At 35.8% G+C, this 14,802-nt stretch overlaps 1 protein-coding gene across 1 annotated transcript in view; it reads right to left on the bottom strand.

Moving 5' to 3' along the window:
- Window positions 1-10,499: 10,499 nt before the first annotated feature.
- NCKAP1 (NCK associated protein 1) overlaps window positions 10,500-14,802 on the bottom strand; it is a 106,273-nt gene continuing 101,970 nt past the window's right edge. The window contains exons 30-33 of the mRNA XM_077747556.1: window positions 13,575-13,691; window positions 12,858-12,967; window positions 12,408-12,497; window positions 10,500-11,437 (exon numbers count right to left, since the gene is read on the bottom strand). Of these exons, the coding sequence (XP_077603682.1) occupies window positions 11,321-11,437; window positions 12,408-12,497; window positions 12,858-12,967; window positions 13,575-13,691 (434 nt within the window). The 3' untranslated portion in view covers window positions 10,500-11,320. The remainder of the gene's footprint in view (window positions 11,438-12,407; window positions 12,498-12,857; window positions 12,968-13,574; window positions 13,692-14,802) is intronic.

Genomic DNA, 14,802 nt, shown 5'->3' on the forward strand with positions numbered 1-14,802 from the left:
TTGGCTAGTTAGACCTAACGGAGACACAACTTAAAAGATACATTGCAAGCTGACAAAATGATTTATTACCCCTTTGTCATTGAAATAAGTACTATATATGCTAATATACACAGCTTTTCACTTATTTTGTTATGCATATCCTGGACCTAGTTAAAATATGTGCACTAGCACAATATTGTAGCCAGGTTAAAAAAAAAAAAAAAGAGGGTGAGAGGAAGAAAAAGAGGGAGAGGAAGGGGAAAAAATCCAGCCAAAGTTGAATTCTAGTTAAGTGCAATTTATTTATTTATTCATTCATTCATTCATTCATTCATTCACTAATGATATCATGCCAATTTTCTAATGTTTTCATATAGACATTGGTCATGATTAATCACATTGAAACTTTTACTTGAGCCTCTGTTTAGTTTTGATACTACAATGTCGAATAGTCATTATTTGTTTAAAATCTGTCTTCTGCATCAGATGATGCAAGAGATGATGACAGGTTATGACACTTGTGCTATGTTCAAGATCAAATATATAAAATCTGTCTCCTCTATACTGTAAACTCTGTAATGTCAATGACTGTATCTGTTTCGTATACACACCAAGCATGTAGGACACAATGCTTGCTCCTATACATTTATTCACTCAACAAATATTTACTGAAGACCTTCTCTGCACTGGGAAAGTTGTAAGAAATACAAACCTAGTCAATTTAAGTAAAAAAAAAGAGAGAGAGAGTCTGGATACTTTCTCATTTTTATCCTGTCATGTTTCTTTGATTTTTTCTGTGCATCCATGCCATTCTTTTCACCTGATCAGCTTTCTCTAATACTCTCTTCCCTCATCATCTGCAAGCATAGGAACTCCTGAACTGGCTGCGCCAGTCCCTCCTCATAAGACTTGCAGCTCAAGTAGCCACAACAACCTTCAGCGTTGGTTTTAATTTATGAAAAGAGTCTGGTGAAAACAGCCCACCATTTTCAAGTTATTGGACTAACTTCCTGTGAATTAAGTTTCCTCTCTCTTTCAATCAGTTGTAGCCAGCAAGAAGACACATCAGCATCAGGGTGTATAATTGCAGAAGGAGATTCCATGAGGAGTCTGTCCCTTTAGATGAAGCTGTGCATAAGGCAGATAACCTAGATAATTTAGTTAAACTGTGTTTTTAGTTAAGATAATTTTATTTTTACTGTTCTGTCACAAATATCTGGCACATAGTAGGTTTAAAAAAATACTTGTTGAGGGGCATCTGTCTGGCTCAGTCGGAGGACTCTCGATCTCAGGATTGTGAGTTCAAGCCCCATGTTGGGTGTAGAGATTACTTAAAAATAAACTTAAAAAAATTTTGTTGAACTCATGCTACGATGTGATATGTTACAGTGGTCCTCCCTTATCTACGGTTTTACTTTCCATGTTTTCAGTTACCTGTGGTCAACTTCTGTGGTCCAGAAGCATCTGATCCTCCTTACATGTGGTCAGAAGTTCAGTGTTAGCCTAAGGCTAAGTCACAACACCTACAGCATTTGCCTCACTTTTTCTCATCACAGAGGCATTTTATCATCTCACATCATCAGAAGAAGGGTAAGTCTAGTACAGGAAGGTATTTTGAGAGAGACTATATTCATATGATTTTCATTATAGTATATCATTATAATTTTTCTATTTTATGATTGTTAATCCTTTACTGTGTCTAATTTACAAATTAGGTATGTACGTATGTATGTACAGGAAAAAACAGAGTATATACAGGGTTTGGTACTGTCCAGTTTCATGCATCCACTAGGAGTCCTGGGATGTGTCCCGACCGATAAAGGAGAGATGACTGTATTTCCTTTAAGATTCCTAATTCTATGGGATGGGGAAGTGAGGGGAAATAAAGTAACAGGTGCTGAGGTTTTAGACTCTGGAATGGTACATAATGCTCCCAGGATGAGTAGAGTTAAAGCTGGAAACCTGTATTTAACTTTCCTATTCAAGCATTTCTTTTAAAATAAAACCTTTTATCAAATCAATCTTTTAAAAATCAGTTAAAACAGAAACCAGAGAGACTCTAGTATACAATTTCTCAGAAACTCATTGCCCAGTATAACCATCCTTGAAGAAGTGTCACATTGTAAAAATGCCACAATACTGTGTTTTCTCCTTTTCTGACTCCCTTTAGAATGTAAGTTATTTAGAATGACATGAAGAGTCGTGTTATTAATTTCAAGATTAAATAATTAGGAAACAAACCCTCTCTAATAAATTTCCCCTTAGAAAGCATGGTGCGAGGCAGAAAACCCTGACGGCTAGACAAATGTTACAGAAATGTTGGCAGAGATGCCCTTTGCTTCATGTTAGGAGCAAGCAATTATTTTTCTCTTTGTTCCTGTGGAAGGGCCCCTCCAGTGCTCAGAGAAGCATTTATTAGCCTTTCCCTCCCTTCCCTACAAATAAATCAAATTTTGTAAAGGGTGATAAAACCAAGACCAGACGTGATTATTTAAGCCAGGAATTCAAGCATGCCAGTCATTAGAGCATATTGTGAGCACCTCTACCTGGGTGTTCCCTCCCCAGGAATACAGGTACTCCCAAGGTCTCCTCCCTCTCACACAGAGAGGCAGTTACACTCAACTTGAAGACTTAACATCGGTACACACTTTAAGGAACCTCAAAATTCAAAAGGTACAATGACATTGATATATGAAGCAATATATTGCTTCTGGGGATTAAGAAGTTGTTCTTGAAAGACCACACCTATCTTCCAACTGTAATACTTTGTACAGAATGCAACTATTCATACTGTGGCTGAAGAAGGCTCTATGGCTTATAGGTGAGGAGAGTAGAGTTGAAATGTGTGGTATTTCCTTCAAACTGAAGTCATGGGATTAGTTCACTTGCTAGCAACCGCTGGACATGGCTCGGACAGCACAAGAATAGCAGAACTCACTAGAGAGGTCATCAGCTGCTTCCTCTAATCACTTTCTGGGTGCTGTGACACCAGCAGCAGAGGCATTTATTCTCCAAGAGTGTTCTGCCATCTTGAAAGTCTCTGAGGCTTGTCGGTCCTCACTGTGTGATTAGCTGCCAAGGTAACTGCCAGTGCCATCTTGAGAAGAGATGAGAAGTTATACTCACAGGATAACACTTCAAGGTTTCCTAATCCTTGTGCCTGATGATATGAGAAGATCACCAGACCAGCCCAAGTATGGGAGGCATTTCTACAAAGGGATAAGATTACAGTTAAGTGTCTTAAAGTTCCTGCCTTTTCAAAGAAGTACAGACTTTAGTTAGAGGTGAGTCACCAGATTGAAAGGATTATTTCTCTATTTCAGGACAATGACCTTAACTGTCACTTTGTAATTTCTCTTCAGAGTTCCTCTTCTTTGCTCTTGGCATTTCACTTACATTTCTAGATTTTAAAAAAGTCACTTTCCTATAACTCTTTCTTGATCTCTCTCACTAAACCTCCCATCCTTATGCCTATTTATGTAAGAAGTTCAGATTCCACACCTCCCCTAAGTTTTCCACACACATGAATCATCTCACTGGGAGAAACACAGAAACCACTTTGCGTCACCACTGAGCCACCTCATTTCCAGGTACTGGGAAGCCCTACCTACCTGTACTTCATAATACCCTGTTTCTCCACAAGACCAAAAAGAAAAATAACTGCTTGTCCCGAACATGAAGCAAAGGGCATGTTTTTCTATAGCATCTATCTAGCTATCTGCATTTTCCATCAAGAGTTGGGGGTTTGATTAAAAAGAAAGATGAATAAACATGGACCCTCAAGGCATTCCCAGAATCAAAGGAGACACAGAAATGTAACAATGACTATGTAACACCATGACTCAATAAGTACTATAATAAAGGCTACAAGATATCAGAAGAAATAGAGGGTGAAGCACTATGAAAAAGAAGGTAATGTTTGAACTCACCATTGACAATATGATTAGGAGTCATATATAAGACTATATATATCTTATATATAATATAAGCCAGAAGAATATAAGCAAGCATTCCATTCCAGAGGGAGGAAACAATGTACAGAAAAGCGCAGAGGCTTTCAATGAACAATTGCTGAAATTGTTCTGGGTACCACAATGATACTGAAAATGTAAGCTTTGTATCTTTTACATCTGTTGTGTATAATACATGCAAATACAGTATAAAGTATATACAGGAAAGAGCCATCTTAGTTAATTTGAACATTGCTTTATGTTAAAGCTACATGAGAAAAACTCTTTTCCATCTATGATTACACAAAGACTTTCAAACCAGAGCTGGAGTACAGACAGACACAAAAACGTCTCAGTCTCATGAACAGAAGTTGTGATGTTATATTATTCATAAAAAACATGAACTCTTTGAAGTTGATTTTATAAGACAAATAGCCTAATCATTTCAGAAAACCAACCACCGTTTACTGAATCTCATCAATTTATTACATACATGATCTCACTTATTCTATCCCTACAACAGCCCTCTGAGGTAGTCATCATCCCCATTCTACACTATAGAAACAAACTCAGAAAAGCAATTCATCCATTAATGACAAAGTTGGGATTGAAATCCCAGAATTGTTTGATGCTATGGAATCCTAGCTCTCATATCCCCTAAAACTCTAGCAGGAACCAGCAAATGCTCATTAGGACGAAGACTTGGGCCGTATAAACTAACTCTACACATATATGTAGCACCATGGCACAGAAAGGGCACTGGACCTACTGTACCAAGGATCAAAAAGACAGAATTCGAAGAAGAAACTTTGTGATTTCTTCTATGTGACATTGGGTAAATTACTTACCCTGGAGTTGGTTAAATTAGGTAATATTTAAGACTCTATCCAGCTTACAAGACTAAAGTGCTCCATTATTACTGTCATTCAATATTTTTATGACAAGGGATTTAAAAATGCTCTGTGATAGTTTCTTCATGAAAATATAATCCCTACTGAGCAATTTGGTTGTGGAAATTAAATGAGGTCATGGGCATGAAAACGCTGAATATCAAGAGTGGCATATGCAATAAGCACCGAGGAAGTGTTTCCTGACCCATAAGCTGCAGTTAAGTTAGTGCAAAGCAGTTAAAATGCTAATGCGATAAAAAGGCCACATTTACAGTTTATAGTTCTGGGCCAGATTTAATCCATGGCTCTGCTACTTCCTTGCAATGAGTTTGTACAAATTACTTATCTACCCTGAGCTTCAATTTCACATCTGTAAATGAGAATAATCATCTCGTAGGGTTATTGTGAAGACTAAATGGGTAATACTTAAAAGGATCAAATTAGATAAAACTTAGCACAGTGTATAGTACATAGTCAGCTATCAGTAAAACTTCACTCTTACTATTTCTCTAGTCAGCATTTTCAACTTGGACAAAACTCGTATTAACAACCAAGGTCAAATTTGACCTTTACTCCTGTCTCAGTTCTGCCAGCTGGGCCTCGCTTCAGGCTACACACAAAGACCCTTCCTTGAACATTTTGGCCTAAGGTAAAAATTAGGAGTGAACTCAAGGTCAGCTTCAGCCTAGTAAATTGTGCATTATCTGCCCCTCAGATTCAGCTTGTTTTTGCAAGATCTAACAAATGAATGCCTGCTCCAAACTGCTTCCTGGCGTTCACAACTGGTATGTGATCAATGACTACATTATTATATGGGTTATGGTCATACCTGGTTAGTATGGCATCTTGATTTAAGATTAATGATTGAATATACACTTTCAAATAAAGATAAACATTTTAGATGTAACTTGGAGCAGAGATCTCCCTAAATTGAATTCTATCAGTTCAAGTATGAATGTGCCTTTAGAATGCAAGTATTTCTTACATATTTGCTGTAAAGGTTCACTTTCTGCTGCAAGTAAGATGCTGAAATTGGCGTGCATGCCGTTACAGACCATATGCAAATGGAAATTCAGTTACATTGTTCCACTGTCACATTTTTAGAACCAAAGTTTACGAAAAATTTCTTCTAAAGTAATTGTGAGGCAGTAAATGTACACAAAAGTATTAGAAAAAAATAAACAAGGGCAACATACTCTAGGTTTCTGGAAATAGGCATGAAGTTTCAGTTTGTGAGAATGCATTAATTAAATTTTATCATTACTACTGACCCCCAAAACTTCAAATCCACGAGTTAAAAAGGAAATGCCTTTAACTTACTGATAAATGACAAATCTTAATAATTTGATAGCATACACACACACACACACACACACACCAAAATTGATTTGTTTTTTCATGAGCTGCTCACCACTCTATACTTGCAAGTAACTATTTAGTACTTTAAATGAGTGGGTTAACAAGAGCACAGGAGCAATTTAGCAATTGACAAAGGTGAGAAATGAATGCTTTCTGAACTATATTAAACTTTAAAGATATAACTGATGTGATAAGATTATAATAATTTTTGAATAAAATTTGCTCATGTATTTTAGAAGCTTAGATTTTATAATTGTGATCTTCAACATGGGCCTTGGCCAAATATTAATTGCAAGACTAGACCATTGAGCATTTGGTCAGTACGTACACTATGAACATGACTTAGCCTAACACCACAGTTAAGACACGGCAAACACCAGGTTGCTTATCCAGTACAGCCCCATCTCCAGGTCACTCATTTCACAGGTTCGTGGACCTCATGCAAGAAGTTGACCAGAACCTGTCCAATCCATCTCTTTTTAAATATTTTTTATAATTTTTTAAAGTTCGTTATATTTATCTTCAGAGAGAGAGCAGGTAAGGGGCAGAGAGAGAGGGAGAAAGAATCTCAAGCAGGCTCTGAACTGTCAGCACAGAGCCCTGCACAGAACTGGCACCCAAGAACCATTAGATCATGACCTGAGCTGAAATCAAGAGTCAGATGCTCAACCTACTGAACTACCAGGTGCCCCGATCCATCTAACTCTTGACATTAAGAGAAAGTAGTAACATGAAGGTTAGTGGTTGCACATTGGAAATGAAACATGGCCCTCTCTGGCTAGGTTCCTCATTTTAATTTGCTAATTTATCTTTTTTGTTGTTGTTGTTATTTTTAGGTCAAAATGACAGACAAAACTTTTCTTGGAAATGAGACATATTAGAGTTAGGCATGCTTGATCTAAAATGTTAATGACAGTCATGTATGGAAAGTTTGATTCATACAGCATCCAAACCTTAGTATACTTAAAGCAACTTTCTCCTCTGAAAATAGTACCAAGTAAGCTCAATAAATATTAATTTTCTGGGATGCTTGGGTGGCTAAGTCCTTCAAGCATCTGACTCTTGATTTCGGCTCAGGTCATGATCTCACAGTTCATGGGATCGAGTCTCATGTTGGGCTCTATGCTGTCAGCGTGGGGCCTGCTTGGGATTCTCTATCTCCCTCTCTCTCTCAAAAAATATTTTATTTTAAAAAATTTATTTATTAAAAAATACATATTAATTTTCCTTTCAATTCAACAGGAACAGGTAATCATTTTTCACTAAAGATTAAAACATTTAAAATTTCAAACCAATCTTTTTCCCAAATGACAAAGGTCACAGCAAATATTTAGAAAAAGAGCCATGTTGTGTATTTGAAAATTCAGGCCAAAGCCATCAAATGAAATGGTGGTTTGTGCTCAAGTGGTCATAAAGAAGAGAAAAAGGACAGATGTGGAGTTACTACCTTAAAGATTACTCACTCATAAATGAATAATACAGCTGAAATCTCCCAAAGGCAAGTCACTGTAATAGGTCACTGGGCATGATTATATGTAATTAGATTATGATGCACTACCTGAAAAGAGTCGGAGTTTCGTTTAGAAGGTCTAGTAGTAGGTATATAGTAGAGTTTACTGTTCTCAGATTAATGCCACAGCCTACCAGTGAATTTAGTTTCTCTTTCTTTATGATCAACCTACCTTAGATGGGATTTGTGAACTCTGAATATATAGGCAAAGAATAAAGGAAGAAAAAGAAGACAGGCAGACCAAAAAAGTAAAAAAAAGTAAAAGAGCCAACCCAATGAGGCTCCTACAACAGAAATGCTGACTGGTATACTTTCTTTTACTTCTCATGTTGTTTGTAAAGTCCTGTTTACCTATTTTAACCTATTTAAGTTCTTTAAATTTATTTCTGAGAGAGAGAGACAGCGTGAACAGGGGAGGGTCAGAGAGAGAGTGAGACACAGAATCTGAAACAGGCTCCAGGCTCTGAGCTAGCTGTCAGCACAGGGCCCGATGTGGGGCTCGAACCCACAAACCGTGAGATCATGACCTGAGCCGAAGTCGGATCCTTAACCGACTAAGCCACCCAGGCGCCCCAATTTCAATTGATTCTTAAGTTCTATATTTAAACTCAACATCTTTTCATTCTTTAACAGGCATATATATCCTTTTCGTAGCAATGCTGTTCTTAACTTGGACTTTGGAAATAAATGTCCTATACTTCTAAAAATCAGTTAAAATTCAGTTATCAAAGTAGCTGTGCCCTAACATTAATTGCAATGCACTATTAGTATATTTTAATAGTCGTATCACTACACTCAAGATTGAATGGGAAGTCATTTGCAACCCTAACTATATGTACTAAAATGTTTATATATGCAAATAAGTGTTTAATTTGTACTTTAAAATAAAAGCTTCTGAACACTCCACTTGAAAATAACAAAAAGGGGGCACATGGGTGGCTCAGTCAGTTAAGTGTCTGACTCTTGATTTAGTCTCAGGTCCATGATCTCAGAAAACGAGCTTTGCATAAGGCTCTGCACTGACAGTACAGAGCCTGCTTGGGATTCGGTCTCTCCCGCTCCTCGCTCCCCTCCCATTACTTTCTCTCTCAAAATAAACATTTAAAAAAAATAACAAAAAGAATGAAAGTGAGTAATTAAAGAAATAAAAGTAACCAATTAACAGAGATTCTACCTCCTTAATAAACAAAGATATGCAAATTAAAGCAAGAGTTGTGTTTCACCTTTTGACAGGCAAAGATGTGTTGGCAAGAATAGAGCAAATTACATTCACACAATTGCAGGAGTAAAACTGATACAGTCTTATTAGAAGGAAATCTAGTGCACATGCTTCTACCAGGCAATCTTACTTGTGAGAATTTATCCCAAGGAGACAATAGTCCAAGTTCATGAAGTATAAATAGAAGATATTTATAATGAATATCAAGAAATTCTTCGATAACAAGAAATTTCATTTCATTCACCCAAATGAGATTATTAAATTAGTCATGGCATATGTGGAGGCATTAAAAAATATATCAAAGACCTTTTCTACTACTGAGTGAAATAAGCAGAATATAGGGCTGGCATACATAGCACCACTGCAGGACTGCACAGAAAAGAGTATGTCTGAAGCTTAGAATAAAAAAGTTAAAACAAAAAAAGTTTAGAAAAACAAAATGTTAGAAATATTATTGTCTATTTACTTTTACCTTTAATTTTCCAAGTTACCTTTGTCTTTTATTTTTTTTTTGATAGAATAAGAATACTAATCAGACACTACACTAGTCAGTCAGTCAGTCAGTTTGGATATATGAGGAAAAAACTCAGGAAAAGAAAAACTTCACACAAGACCATGAAGGAGCGATCTTTTCTTGGCCGGAACAGGGGCAAATAATGATGTATGTACATGCCTTACCTCATTTTACCCGAAAGTGCACATATTCAAATGCCTACTTTACCTCTCAGGATATCAATTATCAACAAGCTACCACCACTCTAGGATACTAATATTTCAAAATAAACAACATTTAATATTAATTTCAACTGTTTGCTGCATCATCAGCCTATTTCAAGTTTAAAAGCATTCCATTAAACAAAATCCTTCCCTTTGAAAAAATACTCCGTGCACCACAGAAAATTTTCAACAGCTAGTGATAACTATTTCCTGCTTTAAATATAAACTGGAAAAATCATACACAAAATAGCAATATGATAATCCTGTGGCACCTCAATGTCATTCTACTCTCTGTAACTGAACAATGAAGAACATTATATAACTGAGTTCACAGTAGCTTTCTTTCTTCTTCACGTGTTACCAGTGTATTCTATAAGAAGCTGTGAGGAAAAGATCTATTTGATATCCAGATATGAAGCTGCTGAGAAACAGTCAGGTTAGTTTTTAAACAAAATGAGCTGTTCTGTGCTCCACGCCAAGCCCTAAGCAGTCTTTCTCATTTATTCCTGACTGATGTAGGAGTTCTCAGCAACATGTGCGTGAGTTCCATAATCATTCGTTCTATTCCCATTCTTTCATGACTCTGTCCATTTGGTCACATATACAATTAGCAAGTTGATGGCGCATGAATTTCCTCTTAGTTCTTAATTTTTAAAAATTGCTATGTAATTTTATTTTCCAATTTTATTTAAAATTTTTTTCCAGAGGAAATGCTTTTCAAAATATGTAAGCAAAGTTTGCGGGAGTTGACCTGGTATCAAATGCTATACTTAGACACTCCTAAACTAAAGCTTATTTTAAGTTAAGTTGAAACTAAAACCTTTGTATTATTGAATAAATTTCTAGAGATCCATAATTAAGGAAATAATTCAAAGTGTGATACAGTCTAGTGTTTATTTTATGTTATGGCAGGTACACTTGAATTTCAAAAATTTAAAACATATAAAAAGTGGTTAGGGACTAACATTTGTATCAACAATTGATAAATGTCTAAGATTGTTTATTATACAGCAGGGTACAATGGTAGTGCTAATGCCAGGAGGCCACCATGGAAGTTAGTCTAAAAATTATCACCAGGCTTTATACAAGCAACAACATATGCTGCTGTTTTAGAATTTCCTGACATAATCTGCTTCTAATGCTAAGCAGTCCTTTAACATTTTTAATGTTATACAGTGTTACAGTATTTAGTTTGGCAAATGTTTCAAAATAAAGTAGAAATGTATTCATAACATCACAGAAATGCACATCCAGTTTTGTTTTTCAATAAGAACCATAGGTACAGATCAGAACTTTTCCCTATATGAAATAATTTACACACAGATGGGAATGCTATAATATCACTATCTAAAATAATCACTAAATACAATTCTTTTTCAGAAATAAACAAGCAAAGGTGTTTTTTTTTTCATTTTCAAATATCAAAAACATAGAGATAATGTATGCTTTCCAAACAATGATACTCTAAAATTATAGGAATAATTTTAGTGAATTCAGTGAAGGTATAAGCTAAATCAACCAAGTATACTGTATTACAACCATATTAAATGAAACCAGTGAGCAGAAAATACAATCATAAGAAAGAAACTTATAATCCACAAAACTGTTTTTCAGGCCTTAAGGTAAAACAGTTCCACAGTTTACAGGTAAAACCAAAGCAACAAAAATGCGTGCTTGTCTTCAGTAAGTAGATATTTTACGCGGAAGATGTAACGCTTTGCTTGTAGACAGCGTGGTATGCATTTCTCAGCAAGACATAAGGAAAACAAGATTCCAAAAGATCCATGGTCAGAAATGGGGATTCTTGCACAATCTGAAAAGTTGCAAAAATGCATCAAAGAATTAAAGTTATTTATAATGGGAACATTTACTCACAGCCAATAAATCATAATTTCTATAGTGTTCTTATTAGAAAAAGAAAATTATTTTCCTTTTACTTTAAAATCTGAAATACAAGTGTGTCACATTTTGCTATCAAAATGTCTAAAATCACCACTTTTCAATGAAGTCTATTAATCAACAGAAACATATTGAGCACTTTCACATTTGCCCTCAACAGTATACTAGACATATAAGATAATACAAACATATTTAAAATATGGTCCATATCATCAAGTCCAAATGGGTTCCCAAGACTAAGTTAAAAAGCGAAATCAAACGTAACACCAATTTTAATTAAGTGGAATGCTAGGAGTTCAAAAGGGATGAAATATTAATGTGGGCCAGAGTAATACGAAAGTCTATCTAGACAGAGTATAGCTATGGGATATGTTGAATCACAGGACAGACACAGATCTCTGCAGGAAAAGGAAACTATTCCAAGTGAGGGAAGAGCCACATGATAGAAACAAGCACAGCTGGTCAGATGGTGAAGACAGGGCACTGACTAGGCACAGAGAATCAAAGAAGGGTGGAATATCAGATGGGTGGAAGAGGTCAGAATGTAGAAAATTCAGAAACTGGGAGAGCTGCAGCTGATACACTAGGAAAATATAAGGCCTAAGTGCTTCCCAAAAGGTTGAAAAACTATTCAGAAGAGTAGCCTATGGGTAACGCTCATCTTTTATTTTGTTGTTTTCTGATACGGTTACCATCTGGTAAAATACAAGTAATGTCAGTCTTTCCAGCAATATTTAGAAAGTGTGTGGCCTGAGTGGACTGAACAAAAGGGATCAAAAAGGTACTTCAGCTCTTAGTGATACTTAACCACTAAATCCCAAGAAAAGACTATGAGGAATAACAGAAACTTTTTTGTTATTAATAAAAAATAAAATGAGACTTACCATATCTAGCAGTAAATAAACAGATTCTCTATTTCTTGTTGTTGTTTTATCTGTTTCCTGGCCAATTTTCAGTAAACTGGAAGATGCAAGCTTAAAAGTATACAGACATTTTTAAGTACGTTTTAATGAAATGTTCACAAGTTACTTGTTTATTTTCAGTATATTTCAACATATAATACATTTCAGTCATTCAGCAGCTACATATAAGATAATGGGCAAAATTCTAGGGCAGTCCAAACAGCAGCTTAGTAAAGACGATCATACTGCGGAGCTCTAGGAGAGATTTGTTAAGGGAAAACATGCAAACAGCTCCTTGATTTCAATGCCTACCTTCACCTGGTCCTCCTTCCAGAAAAAAAAAATAAAGAGAATTTATTCTGTTACATCTGTTGTTATCATTTTAATTTTCCTCATAAAACATCATGAGCTCTGCTATTAGATTATACATACCGCCAGAAATTCCTTCAGACGGTCTTCAATGCTCCCTTTGTGAATCGTAAACAAAGCTGCGGCGATCTGGTTGATGGCTTTAGCCAGGCAATGTATGTTGTTGCAGTGCCCTGAGGAAGTGCAAGCAGGGTTTGTGGTTTCTGCGTGACCCCCAAATCTCAAATAATACATAAAAGGTAAGTCTTTAATGAATGAATTCACAATCTACATAAACAGTGATTCAAAAGAGTTACGAAAAAGAGTTGGGACACCGCCTGCCTTGCTCTCCCTTTCATTGTTACCAAGACTAGTGTTTTTAAAGCTACATAGCAAGAAAAGCAACAAATGATGAAGCCTGTATTAAACAGGCACATTTTCAAAAAATTGCTAAAAGAAATCATACATTGGTTTTATATTCACTCCAAAACTTAAAAAAGAAGTTCTCAGCAGCTTTACACACATTTTGTCAATCTTTAAAATAATCTTAAGAGATGGATATGCCCTCACCATCCCATCACTCCCAGTCAAGCATCCAAAGGCTCGCACATACACGTTTCACATATCAGGATACTGAAGCTTAGAAAAAGGAAATCAACTACTCAAGGTTACAAAGCTAGTTAAGTGGAAAGTAAGTTAACCCACATTCTATTATAAATGAACATTAATTACTTGAAAAGTATCCATTGTATCAAAACCCCTGACTTTTTCATTGCCAAAACAAGTTTAAACCACTATTACCTTCTATAGCAGGACTATATTGAGACATCACATTACTAGCCAATGTCGGCAAAGAAACTGCCACAAAGACCATAAGGAGGCAGGCAATTTTATATTCTTCTTCTGGACTTATGTTTTCTAAGGAAGAAAATTAAAAATAAAACCAAGGTACTTCTTTATAATTAGTTAAAAGTTAATAATTAAACCAGAAAAAGTAATTTTTTGTATAAAGTACATTTTTGAGCTTCTACAGAACTAATTAGAACTGTTGTAAGAAATATAGAACAGAAATAATACACATCATTTTTGGTTACTATGACTATTCAAGCACATTTCGAGAACCTCTAACAAAACAGAAGATAAAAAAATTTTTTTTAATTCTAAGATTATAGGGTAAGGGTAAAAACTATTATTGGGATAAGTGGAATCCTAAAATTTCTTAATTTTTATTTATTTTTGAGAAAGAGAGAAAGATAGGGAGAGGGAAAGGGGGGGAGAGAGAGAGCACACTAGCAGGAGAGAGGGGTGTCAGGGATGGGGGGAGAATCCCAAGCAGGTTCTATGCTCAGCATGGAGCCCAATACAGGGCGGATCTCACAACCTTGGGATCATGACTGAGCCAAAATCCGAGGATGCTCAAATGACTGGGACATCCAGACACCCCCTAAAAAATTTCTTAAGTGTAAACTGAAAAATAATTTTTTTCAAATGTTTATTTATTTTGAGAGCAAGCGAGCACAAGCAGGGGGAGGGACAGAGAGAGAGAGAGAGAGAGAGAGAGAGAGAATCCCAAGCAGGGTCCACATTCAGCATGGAGCCCAGAGCTGGATGTGGAGCTCATCTCACAAGTGTGAGATAATGACTTGAGCCAAAACCAAGAGTCAAACATTTAACCAACTGAGTCACCCAGGCACCCCAAAAACTCATGTTATTTTTATTAAAAAATTCTGTTTACTGTTGTTTAGAAATTTATTATCTCATCAATACTCTAACATCATTTTAAAAATCCTTAATTTTTTTCCAAAATAGATACAAATGTGATTTGAAGTTTACTATTATGATTTAAAAGACATAAATATGGAAAGTTGACTAGATTTCCAACCTCTCCATTTTAGAAGACAGAAGGAATCAGTCATAAATAAAAATAACTAGCAGTGCCCTAAATCTTTTAAGACATATCCTTCCCAAAACATTTTGTAATGTGTACTAAAATTATAGGTTACCTGGGCACTTGAATCTGGTATCTGGG

This window comes from Crocuta crocuta, unplaced genomic scaffold (genome assembly GCF_008692635.1).
Source record: "Crocuta crocuta isolate KB4526 unplaced genomic scaffold, BGI_CrCroc_1.0 scaffold249, whole genome shotgun sequence".
NCBI lineage: Eukaryota > Metazoa > Chordata > Mammalia > Carnivora > Hyaenidae > Crocuta > Crocuta crocuta.